At 47.2% G+C, this 19,841-nt stretch overlaps 1 protein-coding gene across 1 annotated transcript; it reads right to left on the bottom strand.

Annotated features, from left to right (window-relative positions):
• Positions 1-65: 65 nt before the first annotated feature.
• LRRC41 (leucine rich repeat containing 41) lies at positions 66-19,654 on the bottom strand. Its single transcript, XM_047869031.1, has 10 exons — positions 19,367-19,654; positions 15,218-15,304; positions 14,237-14,307; positions 5,636-6,779; positions 2,685-2,945; positions 2,004-2,168; positions 1,816-1,914; positions 1,155-1,277; positions 858-933; positions 66-763 (listed from the first exon to the last, which is right to left on the bottom strand). The coding sequence occupies exons 1-10, from the start codon at positions 19,563-19,565 to the stop codon at positions 544-546; spliced, it is 2,445 nt and encodes an 814-aa protein (XP_047724987.1). The 5' UTR covers positions 19,566-19,654; the 3' UTR covers positions 66-543.
• Between the last annotated feature and the right edge of the window lie 187 nt (positions 19,655-19,841).

The raw sequence follows: 19,841 nt of genomic DNA, 5'->3' as shown, positions 1-19,841 counted from the left end.
TCCTTGCCCCATAGGACCCTACTGAATTTTGTTCTCTGGGACAAAAATCATCAAGGAGGGCTGCATGATGTTTGCCCAAAGTTTATTTTATAAGAAAACCTTTTTTGGTTAAAAAAAAGAAAGGAATAAAGGTATGAAAGGGACTGAGGCTTGGGAGCAGCATGGTGAGCCCAGCAGAGAAGAGGCCTGGTAGTGGACACTCCTGTACTTCTCTAAAGCCTGGGTACCTGCTTGAGGAAGGAAAGCAGGAACCTCAGGCAGGGGGAGAGGAGCTGTCCTCAGTGACTGATGAGCACTGTAACCTGACCCAGGGTTCCGAGAGTAGTGGGTAAGGGGCCCAAAGGCTCTAAACCCAGTTGTGAGAGTGCCTTTGCTGAGCCCAGCAAGACCTCCAGGACCTCAGTGCAAGGGAAGAAGGAAAAAGAGAAAAAAAGGTTGCAGAAAGAGAAAGACAGAATTGGTGTTTGGGAGTTCTGGGCAGCCCATGTCTCAGCCCCTGCAAGCTGATGGTGCTGAGCATGGGCCTGTGAAGCATGGGCCCCATCACATGGTGCTGACATAATCTGCGAAGGCCTGGGATGAGTCCCACGAGTCGCTAACCACGTGACAAGTGGCCCGGAGCCGCCGAATGGCTTCCCTGGCTGTGACTGCATCCTGGTCCAGCCAGTTCTGGAAGAGGCGCAGGTGACCAAAGGCTCCACGGCCCCAGCGCTCCAGCCGCTTGGCGAACTCCAGAAGACCATCTGGCTTGATGCAGTTGGAACTGGTAGGGGTGAGATGGATTAGACACCCAGGAAACAATCCCTAGTCTATATCCTTACAGCTCCATCCCTTGTTCCCTCCTCCTCCCCATGTACCTGATGTCCAGCTGACACAGAGAGGAGGATGAATCCTCTGAGAAAACATCTGCCAGGGCCAGCAGGCCAGCATTCCCTGGGGAGAAGGGGAGAAATGTCTAATCACCCAAGAACAGGGAACAATGGTATCCCAACCCATTTCTGGTGGGGAGAAGCCCAGCCTCCAAAAGCCCCAGCACACAACTATATTCCAACCCCTATGTTCCCAGTGGAGAGGCCTATGCCTTCCTCCACTGAATTTTGAGGTCAAAGAACTGGCTCCTTCACCCCTGTCCCTTCCCAGGGCCCTGCTCCCACCCAGGCGGTTCCCTGGCAGCCGGAGGCCCTTCAGTGTGGAGTTGCCCTTCATAGCAGCAACCATCTCAGGCAGAAACTGGGCCGGGCGCTTCTCAAACAGACGGCAGAAGGAGAAGGTAATCTCTGTCAAGAGAAATTAGAATAAATTCTGATGGCTAACATTAGGACTTGTTGCTGCCCCTCCTGCCCCAGTTGGCCTTAGCAAGGGGTCTGAACATTTTATAGAGGCCCAGAAAGAGAAAGGAATTTGTCCAAGACCCCAAGCAAGACTGGAACTAAATCAGATTTAAACAAGAGACTGAACCCAGAGGTTCACCCTAGAGAGGTCCTCTGTGTGGACAGTTCTCCATTCACTTCTTTTCCCTCTATCCATTGCTTGCCCTCTATGCAGGGGTGGGGATTAGGGACAACAGTATGAGGGGAACCTGACAGCATATTTATCCTTCCCCACCACCATTATTTCTGTTGGCCACTGAAAGGTAAGAAAAACTTGAGTAATTTTCCCATGTTAAGTATAGGAGGAGTTGAATTTGGGACCTTTTAGAAGGAAGATGATGCAGTTTCTATAACTTATAGTTGAGGATATAAGGCCAAGAAAAGAACAGTGGCAGAGCCACAATGAGGACCCAGCAATGCCCCAGGTTCTGAATGATGAATTTACCTTGAAGAGTCAGATTCTGTAGCAAAAAGAGCACCTCACTCTGACAGTCAGCCAGATTCATGTCGTGGAAGCTCAGCCTCTTCAGGGCTAGGTTGTACTCTGCATGGGGGTAGAGGCCACGGGCCTTAGCTTTCCCAAAGAATAACAGGGTCTCCTACCCTCCCTTTATCATTCTAGCTGGGTCCTACCTTTGAGTGTCTGTAACACAAGCCCAAAATCTTGGGGAGAGGCAAAGGTAGCACTATCCAGAGACAGCTGCTGCAGAGAACCTGAGGCCTTCAGTACAGAGCAGAGCAGTGGAGCTGGTTGGGCTCCCCGTGGAAATCCCATCTCCAGCTGTTCCAGGCAGTTTTCTGGATATGATAGGGAGAAAAGATTCCAGTGGGCCATCTCTCTTCTATTCTCAGAGCAGGTCCCATCCTGTCCTTTAGAGGCTCACTGAAAAATCTTGTTTACTTGTCATTGAGTGCCTGCTATAACACTAGGTTCTGGGAAGAGAGTACTAGGAGATTTAGTCCTTGTTCTCCTGGAGCTTTTAGTCCAGGAAGACTAGACTATTCAGACAAGCAAACTGGAGTGTGCAAGAGTAGTGAGCTAGGAAACAGGATCCAAGGGGACATACAGAGGGGGGACCTAGACCCCTTTTCTGGAGACTCATCTGCCATGGTCACTTTCTATTGGGCTTGTAGTGGTCTGGGCCCTGTCCAGCCCATGGTCATCTTTAACAGCAGGCTCTTAAGAGGGAATGGATTTCAGATAAGCCAGGAATGAGTGTTGCTAGGTCTGGATTAGGTCTTCCCACCTTTTCCACACAAATGCACCTGCACATTTGTGTGAACACATGCACACGCACACGCACAGTGCTTCACCTGGTATCTCCTCATCCCCAATTATGTGGCTAGGGGGCCCTGCGTTCCCTGGCACGGCAGGGTTGTCCCTCTGGCTGGGGTGGTCAACACGAATAGAAAGGACCCGCAGCAGGGGCAGGGCTCGCACAATGGCACGTGTCAGCTCCAGGATGGGCAGTGGTGAGAACAGATCACTGAGATGCAGGGCACGGAGGCGGCATCCAGCCTGGCCTGACAGGGCCCGCAGACTGTCCAGCAGGCGGAAGATGTTAGAGCCCAGGCCTATGGCAGGAAAGAGGTTAGGTCAGTCATGTGGGAGTGTCAGCAAGAATAACATTCAGAGACCACTCCAGATATTTCTGTTGATGACCACCAATTTTCTTGAGCTTCTGATCAGATTACTCAAAATCATTTGTCTCAACTATTCATCGTCTTGCTTTTTTCCTCAGGTAACCAGCAAACTGATGTCTACTGTACTGGGCTATGCCCTCAAGCATCAGTCGGGGCAGTCACAAAATAAGAGGATGTGGTGGGGCATACTGTGCTGCCAGCTAAATGACAGGCCCAGAGGGCAGCAGAAATCTCGACTTTTCTTATAGGTCACGTGGAACATTTGAAATCTAAGGGGAGTGGCAATGACTCAATAGGGAATACTTTAAAGATTAATTAGGTGGGAATAGAGCAGAAAAGGATAACCACATCCCACAAAAGGGAACAGGATGCAGAAGGGTTAGAGCAGATGCTTAATGCCACAAAGCAAATAATTTCTTGGAACCTACTTATCTCCCCTTGGACTGAGAAGGCCCCTGTTGATCCATTTCTTCAACTAAACCTCACCCAGCACCTAGTAAATACTTTTTTTGTGTGTTTTTGCTAGACAGTAGCCAGCAACAGCTCTTGCTCCTGCCTATGTAGGCTGATTAACAACAAAAATGTGTGAGGGGAACTGGAGAACTTGAGTATTGTAGAAACACAAAGGATGGGTACTTAGCACCCAGTCCAGCTTCCCTCAGTAAAAACTTTACAGCTGAGTTGTAAAGAACACAAAGGAGACAGGCTAAAAGGAGGGACGGGAGGGACTGGCAGGGAGAACTCGGTATATATAAAAGCCTGAAGGAGGAAGAGTGGCAGCTTCCAAGAACTGAAAATATTCACTGTGGCTGCTGTGTAAAGTATGAGGCGGGGGGGGGGGGGGGGGGGGGTGGTTCAAGATGCCACTATGAAGGTAAGCAGGAGTGAGAACACAAATGACCTGTAAGTAAAGTATGGTGACAGGAAACCATTCAAGGGTTTTTAAATGAATGACCTTTTCATTGAAAAAACAAAACTTGGGCTGCAGTGTAGACTCTGAATTGTATGGTGAGTATGAAGTCAGGAGGAACTACTGAAATGATGAATCCGGGTGAGAAGTAATCATGGCTCAAATTAAGGATGTGGAGATAGAGAAGTAAGTGGATTTGAGAGATCATAAAGATATGTGGTGCAAAAGAAAGAACCCAGCTTTCTTTTGGGCAGCTGAGTCAGCTGTGAGGTCACTGACAGAACAGAGCTATCAGGGGAGAAGATGCATTCAGGCTGCGGGGCTTGTGGTTTATGAAGTGATATCTAGTAGTCGGCTGGCTAAATAGTTCTGGAGTTTAGGAGAAGGATCTGGGCCAGTGTCATAGATTGGGGAATCTTCAGCATAGTTGGCCTTTCAAACTACAAGAATGGACAGAATTGTTCAGGAAGCATGTATAAAGTGGCAGAGCTCTGAGAAACTCTGAACATTAAGAGATAAGAGAGGTAATGTCCAGAGAGGGAGAAGAGAAAAATAGATTTTGAGATAGTGGAAATGAGAATATTTGATGAAGACTACTTCATAGCAGCAAATGCTGCCGAAAATTAATGTGAGAGGAGGACTAAAACATATGTATTGGACTTAACAACAGGGAGGACCTTGGAGAAGGAAGGCAGCATCAAGGAGTGGGAAAACCTTGGATTCGGGAATCCGGTTGCCTGGATCTGAATCCTGGCTCAGTGAGGTTATCCTGGGCAAGCCACTTGACCTCATAGGGTTGGTGTAAGGATTCAATTCATATAGTGCTTAAATTATGCCAGACACATACTAAGCAATATATAAAAGTTCTTATTACTAAGGCATCTGAGAAACAAGCTTTCCTAAGAAGGCAAGAAGGTATGGATCCAGAAAACAGGTAAAAGAGTTAGCCTTAGATAGGATGGCCATCTCTTCCATTGTGATGAAGGAGAAAAGGATGAATGTAGATGTAGGAGAGTTTATAGGTTGGTTAACAATAAGTTGAAGTTCATGTGTGATGGCTTCTATTTTCTCTGAAGTAGGAGGTGAAGTCATCTGCTAAGAAAGGAAAAGGGAGGATTTGGAAGTAGTAGGAATGGGAGCTAATGTTACAAACACAGGATTCATATAAGGATGATGACTGAATATACAGTAGCACTGGTCTGCACAGTTGTGATTTTCTCCATCAGTACTCAGCATCCTAAGTAGATTGATGGATTTACCCAGAGTTGAAGTTTGGCTCGCTGGGCACAGCCAGGTGGGTAAGAACTGAGGACTGCTTTACAGGTTGCTGGTCTGATAAAAATGTGGTCTACACCTTGTCTGTATAGCTGCTTTGATATGAGTGGTGGGACCCAACCTTAGACTTGGTGGGCCTGCATACACTATACTGTTCCCACAATATGGGAATTGCCTACCATATCTAAAATGTACCCATTCTTAAGGTTCTCACTGTCTCTCAGGAACTCCTTCCAACTCTAAAGCCTATAAACCTCATGTTCTTCCCTAGCACTGAAAGTCTGCCACTGTTTCATGTATGTGCCTTCTGCCCCACTCTGACGCAGGCTGGGCCACATCTCCAGCTCCTCGATCGTATTCCCTATTCCCCTCTGCAGGATTGGGCACACGGCTGGTGCTGCTGTGAGACCCATCTCTGCCCCTGCAGGGCACTCACCATTATAGGAGAGTGTGAGGCTCTCCAGAGACACCCAGGAGCTCAGCAGGTGGCACAGTGTCAGAGCCGCCTCTGTGGAGAGCGGAACTGTGAATAGCTCCAAGGTGGAAATGCTTCGGAATCGCTGGGAGGCCTCCAGTGCTGGAAGCCCCAGGCAGCTGGGATCTGATCCATCCAAAGCTCCACAAGCCACTTCCCCGATCTCCATCTCTTCCCCATCCTCCTTCTCACCAGCCACAATGAAAACAAAGTCATACAGGTCTTCAGACTCCGCTCCAGACCCCTGACGGGTGCGAGCACCCTTCTTCCCTGCAGCTCGCTTAAAACGCTTTAGGGGCTTAGGCTGTGGGGCTGAGCTAGCTGGAGCCCGTTTGGATGAGGATGTGGAAGAGGAAGCAGAGGCAGAGGAGGTGGTGGCTGGAGCAGAGGGTGGCCGCTTGGTGCCAGGAGCCTCGTAGGAGGTTGCTGGAGGGTGCAGATCCCTCTTAGGGTCTGTCCCACCTGCTATCAGGCTCTCCTGTGTGCTCCGGCGTGTTACCCGGGTAGCAGGTGCAGCTCTGGCCGTCTGCTTGGCTTCACTCTTCCGCCGGGAGGCCATCAGGGCTGCAGCACATCGCTCAGCAGCATCCCTGCGAGGCCGGCGTGAGCCCAACAGGAGGGACCCTTCATCTCGGGATGGGGCCCGGCCTCGGGAGGCTTCTCCACAGAGGCGGCAAGGTGGACCACCAGGGCCTGGCTGCCAGAAGCCAGCACTCATGGTGAGGATGAGGATGAAAAGGGCTGACTCAGGCACAGGCCAGGAGTACAGCGACACCTGGCTGACAGCCCCATGGTGAATAAGCTGATGCAACAGCTGCCGAAGAGACTGCTGAGCAGCCACATCAGAGAACAGCAGGTGGCGGAACTTGAGGGTGTGCAGGGAACTGGCCAGGGTCTCCAGAACCCTGCGGTTGGGCTCAGCCACCAGCTCAGTCGCACCCTGCAGCATATTGCAGATGGTCAGCTGCCGGACGTGGCGGGAGCTATGCAGAAGAGGTGAGAAGCGCTGGTCACAGAGACGCCTGTCAGAAGATACATCAATGGTCCCACGTAGAACATGGGAAAAAAAGGCCTCCATAAACTTGGCTCGCCAACAGGTCACACTCTGAAAGCAGAGAACATGCCAGACAGCTGTGATACTAAGGGCTACCCACTGAACCATCATTTCCCCAAGTTCCTCTGTTCCAATAGCTATTTGATGAGTCAGGCAACATTCTAAATAATTTATACAAATTAATCTTCACATCTTTGAGGCTTATATTACTGTTATCCCCATTTTACAGGTAGGAAAAATAAGGCACAAAAGTTGTTACTGCCTGTGGTTACACAGGTAAATAGTAGAATCAAGATCTGAACCCAGGAAATTTGGTTCCAGAGATTATTTTGTTATAGTGACTGCCATTCAAGTGAAACATTCACTCCTGTAGTTTCTTCCATGTTTGTTTCTAGAACCTGACCCCAACTTTCCACTCTTACCACTACCACCTTTGTTCAGACCCTTACCCCCTCACACCTGACCATTAGCTTCCTGATTACTCCCCCATCTCTTTCTCCTTCCCAAACTTTTATACACAAGTCCACTGGATTCGTCTTTGTAAAACATGCCTGACTACATTCTGCCTTAAAACCCTCAGAATCTTCCCATTGCTCAGAGTTAATCTGAAGTTCCTTAGCCTGGGAGGGAAAGCCCTGTACAATGTGGCCTCTAAGATTTATCTCCCACATCTTGCTCATGTGAATGTTTTGCTCTGGACAAATTGATCACCTTATTGACCGAGACCTGCCTTCTATGTGCTTTTCCTACATCTGCCAGAAATGCTCTTCATTGCCAGACCAAATAGGCTTCCTGAGAAGACCTACTAACATTTCACTTTTTTTTTTTAAATAATTTTTTAAATGTTTATTTTTGAGAGAGAGGGAGGGAGACACAGAATCCAAAGCAGGCTCCAGGCTCTGAGTGGTCAGCAGAGCCCAATGCAGGGCTTGAACCCACAGACTGTGAGATCATGACCTGAGCCAAAGTCGGATGCTTAACTGACTGAGCCACTCAGGTGCCCCAACATTTTACTCTTCTTGAGGTTATTCATCTCAGTGTCTCTGTGTGCCCCCTTTTACCCCTCCACTGCCTCTCTTGTGGGACTCTTCTGATAATCTGACTACTCAGGTGTTAGACATTGGTAACCTTGTCTCATGGTGTTGTCTCTGCACATGTTTTATCCCAACCAGATGAAAAATTCCTGGAGATCAAGGTCCAAATCCTAGATTTGGTTTCTCCAAGGCAATAGTTACTGGCTTTGATGCACATGAGATTTTATCAGACTATTCTGGTACATTTAGAAGATCTCTGAATGCAGGTGTTTCTTAACCTTTGGTGCACATCAAGATTTACTGTGGAGCTTTTGTTTCTCCAAAATTCATGTCAGCTACCCAGACATGGTGATCCTCCTATGTTATATCTGCAGTAAGGCCCATAAAAAAATTTTTTTTTAATATTTATTTTTGAGAGAGAGGAAGGGAGGGAGAAAGACAATCTAAAGGAGGCACCAGGCTCTGAGCTGTCAGTACAGAGCCTGATGCAGGGTTCGAACTTACAAACCACGAGATGGTGACCTGAGCCGAAGTCAGACGCTTAACTGACTGAGCCACCAAGGCCTGTGCATCTTTATTTTTTAAACTTCCCCCAGATGATTCTGATATATATCAGAGGTCAGCATTTACTGCTACCTACCCTCCCCACCCCCAAAAAGGGCACACAGCCTTCCTTAAGTTCCCATTCTCTCCTAAGGTGCAGTAGAAAGTCTGCTGACTTTAATACAAGTGTTATCTCTGCCACTATACTCTGGACCTCTTGAATCTCTTCATCTGTAAAAGGTGGATAATATCACTTGTTTCACAGGTTTGTTGTGGAGATCAAATGAGACCATGCAAGTCAAAGCACTTTGTAAACTGTAAAATACAAAATGTTACTTCTGTTACTGCTAATGATAACAGCCCAGATGGGCAATGTGAAATGAACTTGATGGAGGCAGAGCCTGTTAAGCAGGGTGCTTATTCAGCCTGAAGCAAAGGCCGTAGGGGCCTGAGGTTCCCCAAGACTAAAAAGGCACTTCTCTTTGGTATTTGCCCTGCCTCTATGCATTCATTCATACCACAGTCACCCTCAACTTATATCTGAGGTTCTTGGCAAGAGTTGGGCCCCTATTCTTAGGCAAAAGTGTCATTCCCTTTGCCCTGGCCATTCCCTATGACACTGCCTGCTGTGGTAATAATTGGGAATGGCTTCTTCGTGTTTGAGCTAATTGCATGGCAGCAACAAGGGGGAAGGACCTCTCACCAGCAATAATATAGGGGCATTATGGGACCAGGAAAAAATACCTGACAACCAAATCTCCACTCAGCCTACAGAAGAAGCAGAGCGGGTATTCCTGAATCCTATCTCTAACACTTTTCCTACACATTTGCTGGCCTATGCTCACAGCCTTGGAAAACACCTGCAGGTAACCTAGCAAGGCTTCAACTTCACAAGTGAGACAGTCAAGGCCTAAAATATGGACAAAAATGTGAACCAAGATATTGTGGCTGTTTCTGACCAGGAGGCACATGTAATATGTAGTTTTGGTAACTAAATATTAGTGTTCCCCTCTCCCCACATTTTATTGGTTGATGAAGACAGTGGGAGAATATTTGAAACTGGAACACCCAGACATGTGGTAACTGCTGTGAGAACAGCATGACATAGTGAATAGGAGCAGGCACTCCAGAGCCACATGGCCTCAACTTGAATCCTAGGTCTGCCATTCACTAACTATAACCTCAGACAGTAACTTCACCTCTATCTGCCTCAGTTTCATCATCTATAAAGTGAGGAAGGTAACTAAACCTACCTACATCATAGAGTTGTGACGATTAGATGAGTAAAGTTAGTTATGACAATTATGTCAATTAATTATGAGCAGACAGCAGTTCACTGCGTTTTATTCCATCACCACCTTTTAGAAGAATCTCTGCTAAAATTTCAAAGTTGAGGGGTGTCTGGGTGGCTCAGTTGGTTAAGCATGACTTCAGCTCAGGTCATGATCTCATGGTTCATGGGTTTGAGCCCCGCATCAGGCTCTGTGCTGACAGCTCAAGGCCTGGAGCCTGCTTTGGATTCTGTGTCTCCCTCCCTCTCTCTGCCCCTCCCCTGTTCACTTTCTGTCTCTCAAAAATAAACATTAATTTTTTTAATTTCAAAACTGAAAACAAGCTAAGAGATCTAGTTCAAGCCATTCATTGTGTGAACTTATACACTATCGAATACAAAATGATTTAAACACATTCTTTTGGGGGTGCCTGGGTGGCTCAGTTGGTTAAGTTTACGACACTTGATCCCAGCTCAGGTCATTATCTCAAGGTTGTGGGATGGAGCCCTGCATTGGGTTTCATGCCAGGTGTGGAACCTGCTTAAGATTCTCTCTCCCTCTGCCCCCGTCCCTCACCTCTTGTGCATGTGTGCACACAGTCTATCAAAAAATAAAATAAATAAAATTGGGGCACCTGACTGGTTCAGTCGGTTAAGCGTGGGACTTGATTTTGGCTCAGGTCATGATCTCATGGTTCATGAGTTTGAGCCCTGCATTGCGTTCTGCACTGGCGGTGCGGAGCCTGCTTGGGAGTCTCTCTCTCCTTCTCTCTGAGCCTTCCCTGCTCATGTTCTCTCTTTCAAAATAAACTCAATAAATTTAAAAATAAAAGATTGTTTTTTTAATTTTTTTTTTTAATGTTTATTCACTTTTGAGAGACAGAGAGTGAGAGTGGGGGAGGGGCAGAGAGAGAGGGAAACACAGGATCCGAAGCAGGCTCCAGGCTCTGAGCTGTCAGCCCAGAGCCTGCCCGATGTGGGGCTCGAACTTACAAGCTATGAGATCATGACCTGAGCTGAAGTTGGATGCCCAACCGACTGAGCCACCCAGGCGCCCCAAAAATAAAAGATTTAAACACATTCTTTTGGAGGCACCTAGGTGGCTCAGTCAAGGTTAAGTGATAAGACTCTTGTTTTCAGCTCAGGTCATGATCTCACAGTTCATGAGTTTGAGCCTCACGCTATCAGTGCAGAGCCTGCTTGGGATTCTCTGTCTCAAAAATAAATAAACATTAAAAACACACACACACACACATTCTTTCAGGCAAGAGTAGGGGAAATAAGGCACCACCAAAGAGGTAAAATAACATTTGTCTACCAACACAGTCCTTGGCCCATCCACAGGCTGGTGGCTTAGGCACCAGCTGGGGAGGAAGAAGTGTGTGTACAAACTAGAGAAGGCTAAATATTTTCTTGTACTAAACAGAGCCAGCAAATGTTCACAAACTATTGTCCACTATTTTTCTGATAACAGAAATATTATTTGCGGAGAGATAAAATCTGTAAACCAACTCTTTGGAATGTATATGTAAATGTGAATAGCTATAATTGTTTTTTTTTTTTAATTTTTAAACATTTATTATTTTCTTTTTTTTGAGAGAGTGCAAGTGGGGAGGGGCAGAGAGGGAGACACAAAATCTAAAGCAGGCTCCAGGCTCCGAGCTGTCAGCACAGAGCCCGATGCGGGACTCGAACCCACAAACCGCGAGATCATTACCTGAGCTGAAGTTGGACACTTAACCGACTGAGCCACCCAGGGGCCCCATATAGCTATAATTGTTTTTATAACATTGAAACAATTTTGAACAATTTCAAATTCTGGGCTTTTTAAACATTATACCACCGTGTCATTACATTTTACCACCATGTATTTAAATGTTTTTAGAACATGACTGTTAATATTTTGAAAATTTGGATGTGCTACATTCAATAATTCATGCATTATTGAAGAAATTATTTCCAGGTTTTGATATTAAGTTGCTGCGATGAACATCTTGAAATAAATCTTCATGAGCATCTCAACTTTAATGTACTATAAATTCTAAGAAATAGAATTTCTAGTCTAAGAATATTTTAAAGACTCTTGACAATTATCACCAGATTGTCCACCAAGACAGTTATGTTAACATTTCTGCTCCCACCAATACCATATTAAAATGCAAGTTTCACCCACCCCTGGAATTATCTTTTAAAACAAACCAAAACAAGACTTCACTAATTTAAGAGTTATAAGTTTATTTTCCCGTTTTTTATTATTGAGATTGAATAGTTTTCACTTTATTGGAGATTTTTGTATATTTTGTGACTTGTCCCAATCTTTATGTACTCTACTGGAATAGCTTGTCTTTGTCTTATTCTCTGTATCCTCTTGTTTTACAAATGTTGTTGCAAACATTCTTTCCTAGTTTATGTACCTTTAAATTGTGTTTATTGTATTGGCATTTATTGTCCATACTTTTTTTTTTGGTTCTGCCCATTTAATAACACTCTCCATCCTGAGATTAGATAACCAGTCACCTTTATTCTTGTTTAGTTGTTTTATGCTTTTACTTTTTACAGTTTAATCTTTAGTTCCATATAGAAATTATTTGAGTATATTGTAAAATGAGGCTCTAACTTGATTTTTTCCAAATAGTGAACCAGTAACTAGAGAATCATTTACTGAATAATCCTTCATTTCCCCGTTGCCTTGTCTCCAGAATATCAGATCTCTTAATACACACAAAGTACTGCACAATTTGAAATTCTATTTCTTTATAAGCAATCAGGGACCATGGCTATCTTGTTCACCACTGTATACTTAGAACCTAGTATAGTGCCTGGAATTGAGCAGGCACTTATTAAGTGTTTCTGAATTATGAGGTTAAGGTTACTGTCATGCAAAACTGGGAAACAAAAAGAGGCACCCTTTGGAATGGATATGATCCAAGTCAGGACCTCTGTCTAGGTGACTGTTAGGCCACCAAGCCTGGGGTTTCCTTAATGTTCTGAAATGCTCTGAGACAAAAAAAGATAACAAACATATATTCTTTACCAGGAAGCTTGAGATAATGTTGGGGAAAAAAGCGTATTCTAAGTGAAAGATATTACAATCTCCATCAACTGCTAGTCAACCATACTGCTTGGGAAACACTAGGCCACAGTGACTCTCATGCTTCTTTAAAGGTTTCAGGAAGCTGTTACTGTTTTCAAATCTTGCATCTACTTCTCCTCATGAGGCCTAATTCCTGTATATAGTGCCTGAAGATTTTGTTGGGCCTTAGCATTATCTCACTGAACTTCAAGAGTTGCATCCAGATCTGGAAGTAGAAAAGCTGAAGGATATGGAGCTGAATGTTACTGAACCCAGTGCATCCCCAGAAATTAAATCTCCAATTCCTGATAAGAGCTTGTTTTCTTATCACTTGGCCTCACCCACCAGTTCAAATACTACTTCCCAAGAAACACTTTCATGCTCCCTTCTCCCTCAACCTTCTTGTTACTATCACACCACTTATCCTCCCATGCATAATGTATTTCTTTGCAGACTTCCTGCTAAACATGAAGTTCCTGAAGATTAGGGACTGTGTCTATACTTCCAATATCTAACATAAGACCTGGCATGTGGGAAGTTTTAGTAATGTTTATTGAACTCAATCTGTTCTGTCACCTAGTTATGGAGCAGCAAAAGAAATTTTGCTTAAAAGAGAGATCCAGTGAGTTATATCTGAACCAACACATAATAGAACTGCAGGGCTACAATAAGCCCTAAAAGTCATCTTGTCCAACCTCTCTTACAATGCTGAATTTCTTCTACAATATCTTTGTGTCAGGTAATTATCCAGACTCTATTTGAACACTTAGTGATGGGAAGCTTATTACCTCTGGAATTAGCTTGTTTCATCACCAATAAGTTCAGGGTTTAAAAGTTCTACAATCACTTTGGCAAAAATTTATCCTCCTTTAGCTTCTACCCATACAAGTCTATTAATTCCTCTTTTATATGATAATTAATCATTCAAATATTTCAAGACAGTTCATGTTCCCCAAGTCTTCTTTTTTTCAGGAAAAACATCTCCAGTGTTCCAAGTGTGACTCACATGATGTGGCCTTGACTTCTTTCTCCATACTCCAAGGGTAGCCTGACCACTGCAAAGCCAGGCAGGTCTATCATCCCCCTTGTCCTTTAGCATATGTTATAGTTACATTAATTCACACAGCTCAGGGTATAGTCATTGTATGAATGACTTTAGCACACTGTTGACCAAACCCCCTTAATCATTTTTATACAAGTTGCTAAGCCAGGCCCCTCCACCTCTTTCCCTGAGGTCATGCAATTGGAATTTTTTAGACTCAAGTGAGGAATTGGTTTATTCTGTTAAATTTTATCTTGTTAGGTTTGACCACTGCTCCAGCCCTGTCAAGACCTCTACGAATCTGGGTTCTGCCTTCCATTATGATCACTACCTTCCTCTGTTTTGTGTTACCTATAAACACGGTGAGCAATCAAACCAGTGACAAATGCCAAATGGAAAGAACCTTGTGACAAGACATCAGAGCCCTCCTCCCAAATTCATTCCAACCCTGTGTCTGCACTTTACCAGTACCCAGCTTGTGTTTGTAAGCTATTCCTGCTTTCATTGTGCAAAGTCAGGCCAGAGTTCTACCTGGTGCTAACTTACTTCCAAACTGGAAGGCCTTGTCTTCATTAGCTCATCCCATAGTCGGCGCCAGATGGCTTGAGTAGAGAGGCCTGTGGGGAGAAATATCACCTTTATTTGGCTGCTCTTTGGCCACCATGAGTGAAGTACATCAGCCTTTAATGTTGCCTTCTCTGGATTCACAGGAGCAATATGGAAGACTAGTAAAGAGCACTGGCTCTAAAGACAGACTGCCTGGGTTTAAATATCAGCCAACCACACTCTAGCTGTGTGACTTTGGGCGAGTTTACTTCATTTTTCTGTACCTCAGTTAGTTACCTTATCTGTAAAACATAGTTAATAATAGTTATTTCATAGAGTTGTTGAAAAGATTAAATGTGTTTCTCCAAGTAAAGTGCCTAGGAGAGTGCTTGGCACATCAGGATTAGTTAGATAAATGCTGGCTATTAAAAGATCTGTCTAGGGGCGCCTGGGTGGCTCAGTCGGTTAAGCGGCTGACTTTGGCTCAGGTCATGATCTCACGGTCTGTGAGTTCGAGCCCCGCGTCGGGCTCTGTGCTGACAGCTCAGAGCCTGGAGCCTGTTTCGGATTCTGTGTCTCCCTCTCTCTCTGACCCTCCCCTGTTCATGCTCTGTCTCTCTCCGTCTCAAAAATAAATAAACGTTAAAAAAAAAAATTAAAAAAAAAAAAAAAAGATCTGTCTAATGAGTGGTTTGGGAAACAGCAAGGTAAAATAGAAAAACTAAGATTCAGAAGATCTGGGTTTTAGTCTGACTTAGCTATTAATTGTGGTGTGCCTATGGTTTCACTTTCATTAGTATAATTGGGATCATTTATTTGCTTTGTGTTTCACTGGACACTGTAAGGAATCTGGTAAGAAAGCAGGTGTGAGGGTACTTTTGAAAAGCGTGAGTTCTACACAGGTATCAGGTGTAATATTTACCAGAACATTATGGTGCCCGGCTTATAATCACTGAATGAGAAAGAGAGAAAGACACTCACCTTTCTTGAGGGCAGTTTCCTCAATCCTCTCCAAGTAATATATATTGAGCAGAGGTAAGATGCTTTGAAGTATTGGGCCTGGGAGAGCTACAAAAAGAAAACACAAAATTTATTTTTTTCTCCTAGGGTTCCAAGCATTATTTATCCTATTGGAAAGGAAAACAGAAGGGCAGACTTCTCATTTGGCAAATGGAACCTCCAGAAGCTAACCTAAGTCTAATTCAAACTCTAATCCACTTATCTTCAGCCACTTAGTTAGCACCTGGAATTTCAGGGACATGCACATCTTCAAGGGTGAGATAATAAAGCAAGCTGATATACTCATTTAGGAGCTGGTCAGTTCATTTCTGCCCAAGCATAATGAAACATTCTGCATTTGAAAGGTCCTATTGAGGGGCACCAGGGTGACCTAGTTGGTTAGGTAACTGAGTCTTGATTTCAGCTAGGGTCATGATCTCACAATTTGTGGGTATGAGCCCTGCATCAGGTTCTGTGCTGGCGGCTCGGAGCCTGCTTGGGATTCTCTCTCCCTCTCTCTCTCTGTCCCTCCTCTGCTCTCTCTCACAATAAATAAACTCAAAAAAAAAAAAAGATAAAAAGGGGTGCCTGGGTGGCTCAGTCGATTAAGTGTCTGACTCTTGATTTTAGCTCAGGTCATGATCTAGCAGTTTGTGAGGTCGAGCCCCGCATCAGGCTCTGCACTGACAGTGTGGAGCCTGCTTAGGATTCTCTCTCTCTCCACCCTTCCCCTGATCTTGCTTTCTCAAAATAAATAAACTTAAAAAAAAAAGATAAAAATACAAAACAAATAAAAATTCCTATTGAATATGTGTGATAAAAATGTCCAACATAATCTGGGCCGTACTAACTTTTCCAGCTCCCTGCTTTGCCTCCTATGCTTCATCCATGCTAAATTACTTTTACATTTATTTAACATGTCACACTATTTTGTCTCTGTGCCTTTGTCATGTTGCTCTCTACTAGGAATGTCCTTGCCATTTTCATCATATTAACTATTCATCTTCCAAGTATCATGTGCCTTTTATCAAGCCTTTTCTGAATCCCCTTCCCACTCTTCCAGGTTGGTGACTCCCATCCTTTGGGCCCCTACTATATTCTGAACTAGTACTTTCCGGTGAACAATAGAAATAATCCAGCCCTAACTCTAAATTCAACATATCATAAAAACAAAACTTGTTCTTGCTGACGTCTAGAGCCGAAAGGCTTTACAGTATTATGGCTAAACAGTTTAGTCTCTAGAGTTGGACAAAACTGAGTGAAATTCTGATTCTATTACTTAGTTATGAATCCTTGGGCAAATTAACATCTTTAAGACTCAGTTTTCTCAATTTTAAAATGGAAGTAATAATAACAACCTCATAATATTGCTATAAAAATTAAAGAAGATCATACCTGTAATCTTTTTAAGACCATTCCTGGCCATAATAAGCTCACTAAATGTTGTCTATTATTATCCTTATCCTGTCAATACCATCTCTGTCCTGCCAAGAACAGTCTAAGATCTTAGAGTATACCATATCTAAGGAAAATCTTTCAAAACTTCTAGGATCTCCCTTTATCTTTACTTGTGGAATAAGTGAATCTTGATGTCCACAGTCTAGTACAATTCTTTGTACATAGTACTCAGTGTACTTGCTGAATGAAAGTATTAATTCCCTAAGCTATTACATTAACGTAAGTTCTCTATTGCATTCAAGCTCCATATCCTGTCATTCAAGGTATAACATACCTATTCTACTTGTTTCCTCACTGTAGCCTTTCCTGCTGCCTCTACTCACTTTACCCTTCTCTGTCCCTACACAAAGCAACGCTAGTCCACTGCCTCCAGGAAGCCTTTCTTGGCTGTTAGCCCATACTGAGACCTTCCTCCAAAGCAGCACTTCTTCCCAGGCCTCTTACTTGGCCCTCCTAAGAGGCCTAACCTGATTCAGCTTTTTCTGTGTGACTATTTACCTAGGCTAGGCCCATAGGAGCTCGTCCTCCTCTGTCCCTCCAATCTGCTCTGTTTAGCCATCCCCTCTCACAGCCATAGGGATTCTCATCCCCTATTATCCACAAACTCCTCTCTTCCTTTCTCCATTCTTCTTAAGCCAGGCTCTTCCTTGCTTCTTTCCAGTCTCTACCTTTACTGCCTCCTCTTCCCAGCTTGGGGCCTCTATACCCAGTCCTCTTCCCTCCTAGCCAAGTTTAGCATTCTAGAAGCTCCAGCCTGATAGAGCCAATCCTCTCTCTGCCTTCTTCCAGGCAGACTCTTCAGGACTCTTCTGAGCCCCCTGCCCAGCTCCACTGAGACTTCACCTATTCCCCATGGGTCAGCCTGACCCTTCTCCTCTCATCTGTTGGCACAGGGCCTCCACAACCCCTCCCCCCATCAGCTTGAGGACTCTAACAGTCTTCCCCACTACAGGAAGACACTTGGGCCTCCTCAGGATCGCTGCCCCACCCCCACCTCACCAAGGGCCTTCCCACATCCCTAGGCCTTCTTTAACCACTCTCCACAGCCTTGGGCCTTATTCCTGGAGGCCCAACCCGTCAAACTCCAGGGCCCTTTCTTCACAGCCATCTCCTCAAAGTGCAACTCAAACCCAGAATCCCAGGACCTCAAGCCTTCACTTCTGACCTTACCAGGGCCTTCCTCCTGGCAGAGGCACTACCACCACTCCCGAGGCCTTCTCCAGAACCTCACCCCCCCATCCCTTCAAGGCCTGGGGGCCTCCTCTTCTCTCCTGCCACTCCCTCCGGGTTCCCTGGGCCCTGGGCCTGGCCTGGATCTCCTCACCCAGCTTCGGCCGGGCCTCTGGACCCCACCCCCTCACACCACCAGTCTGTCAGGCCCAAGGCCTCCCTCATCCCCGTGCGGCCAGGCCTACCACTCCCCCCCGCCCCCCCCCGGAGCCCTCACTCACTCTGCTGTCTGTCACTCTCACCATCAGTGTTCGCCAGGCCGACCCGAGTTTTTCCTCACCAGCTGCCAGGCTGGGGCCGGCGGGGCCCACCCCAAAGCCCGGCCTCCGCGTGCGCATCCGGCTGCGGGCCTTCTCTCCTGCGTTACCTGACCCGCGCCGGGCCGCCCTACTCCCAGGCCCACCAGCCCGGCTGGTCGGTTTGCCCTTCCCGGCCCCTCGGCCCAGGGCCGCGGGCCGCCCGCCTTGGCCGCTCAGCCTGGGCACCCTCAGCCCGGAGCCGGACCGTCGGTCCCGGCAGCTTTCGGGCCCGGTGCCTCCTTTGGCTCGACTCAGCCCAAGGCCTCCTAGCTGCGACGCGCCCCCTCCCAGCCGGGATCCCCGGGCCGTCGCCCCGCCTGGGGCCTCCCTGGCCCTTCCCGCCTGTCCGTCATTCGAGCCTCCCTAGATTGCTGACCCGCTCCCGGCCTCCCTTCACCCGCTCGGGCCCTTCCTCCGCTCAGGCCAGTCCGAGTGGCCTCCGGCGTTCCCTGCCCTGCCCGTCAGTCAGTCCTGCGCTGAAGCAATTGGGCACCCGAGGCCCCGGTCGTCAGTGCGCTCCCCTCAGCCCTGGGTCGTCGGACAGGCCTCGGCGCCCCAAGGCTTCGGCCTCTCCCCCAGCCCCTCGCTCTCCATTCTACTGGGCTGCCCTGGCCCATCAGCCTGGCCTCGGGAGTCTCAGCACCCGCGGTCCGTCAAGCAGACACCGGAGGCCCCGCGCGTCAGTCAGGTTAGGTGGCCCCGGGCCTGGCCTCCTTGCCTTAGGCCGGGCCTCCCAACCTCGGCCCCCGCCCCCAAGCGGCAGGGCCATCTCTGCCCGTCGGTTCGACATCCGAGACTCCCCAGCCCGGCCCGTCTCGAGCGTCAGTTCGGTGCCCACGGCCGGTCCGTCACTCCAGCCTCTGTCGTCCGGGCCCTGCCTGCTTGGCCCCAGACCGGGCCTCCTGCCCTCGCCCCCCGCGACCCCCTAGCCAGGCCGCGGTGCAGGTCCACCTGCCGATTTGGTCCCTGCTTTTACTCTGCCTAGTCCAGTCAGTCACGGAATTCGTGTTCCGACCCGACGGTGCGGCTTCCAGTACCCCGGGCTGGGCCTTGCCCCAGGCCTCCCGGCCTCGCCCCCCGCGCCCCCCGGCCGCTGGGCCGCCTCCGCTCGTTGCCAGAGGTAGCCCCTCACCCCGCGACTTACCCCACACCCCGCTCTCCAGAACCCCCATATGGGCGCTCACCGCCCGCCCGCACAGCTCGAACAGGGCGGGGGGAGCGCTGGGGCCCGAGGCCGAGCTCTTCGCTGGCGCCGCCTCCCGGGACGTGGCCTCCATGGTCGTTGCCGCCGCTACCTCACAGAACCAGCAACTCCGGGCGCGCCAGGCCTCGGGCGCCGCCATCTTGGGGAGGTGCGCGATCCCGAGAGTGGCACCCTCGCGCCGCCATCTTGAAAAGGTCAGCAGTTAGGACGGTTTCATCAGCGATGTGGGGAAGACTGGGAACTGCGCTAAAGGAACGTCGAGTAAATGCGCATTCTTACCAAGTCTCTTAGAAGCCAATACTTTAAATAAATTCGTATATCAATGTATTTGGCTCTGGCGCGATCAAGGGGATATTTCTTAGCAAATCCTCCTTAGGCACGAATACTAGCTCCCCCTGTCCCCTGCCTGTGGACG

This window comes from Prionailurus viverrinus, chromosome C1, assembly GCF_022837055.1.
Source record: "Prionailurus viverrinus isolate Anna chromosome C1, UM_Priviv_1.0, whole genome shotgun sequence".
NCBI classification, from domain to species: domain Eukaryota; kingdom Metazoa; phylum Chordata; class Mammalia; order Carnivora; family Felidae; genus Prionailurus; species Prionailurus viverrinus.
Note: the sequence above shows the minus strand (reverse complement) of the source record. Positions and strands in the feature narration are given on the sequence as shown.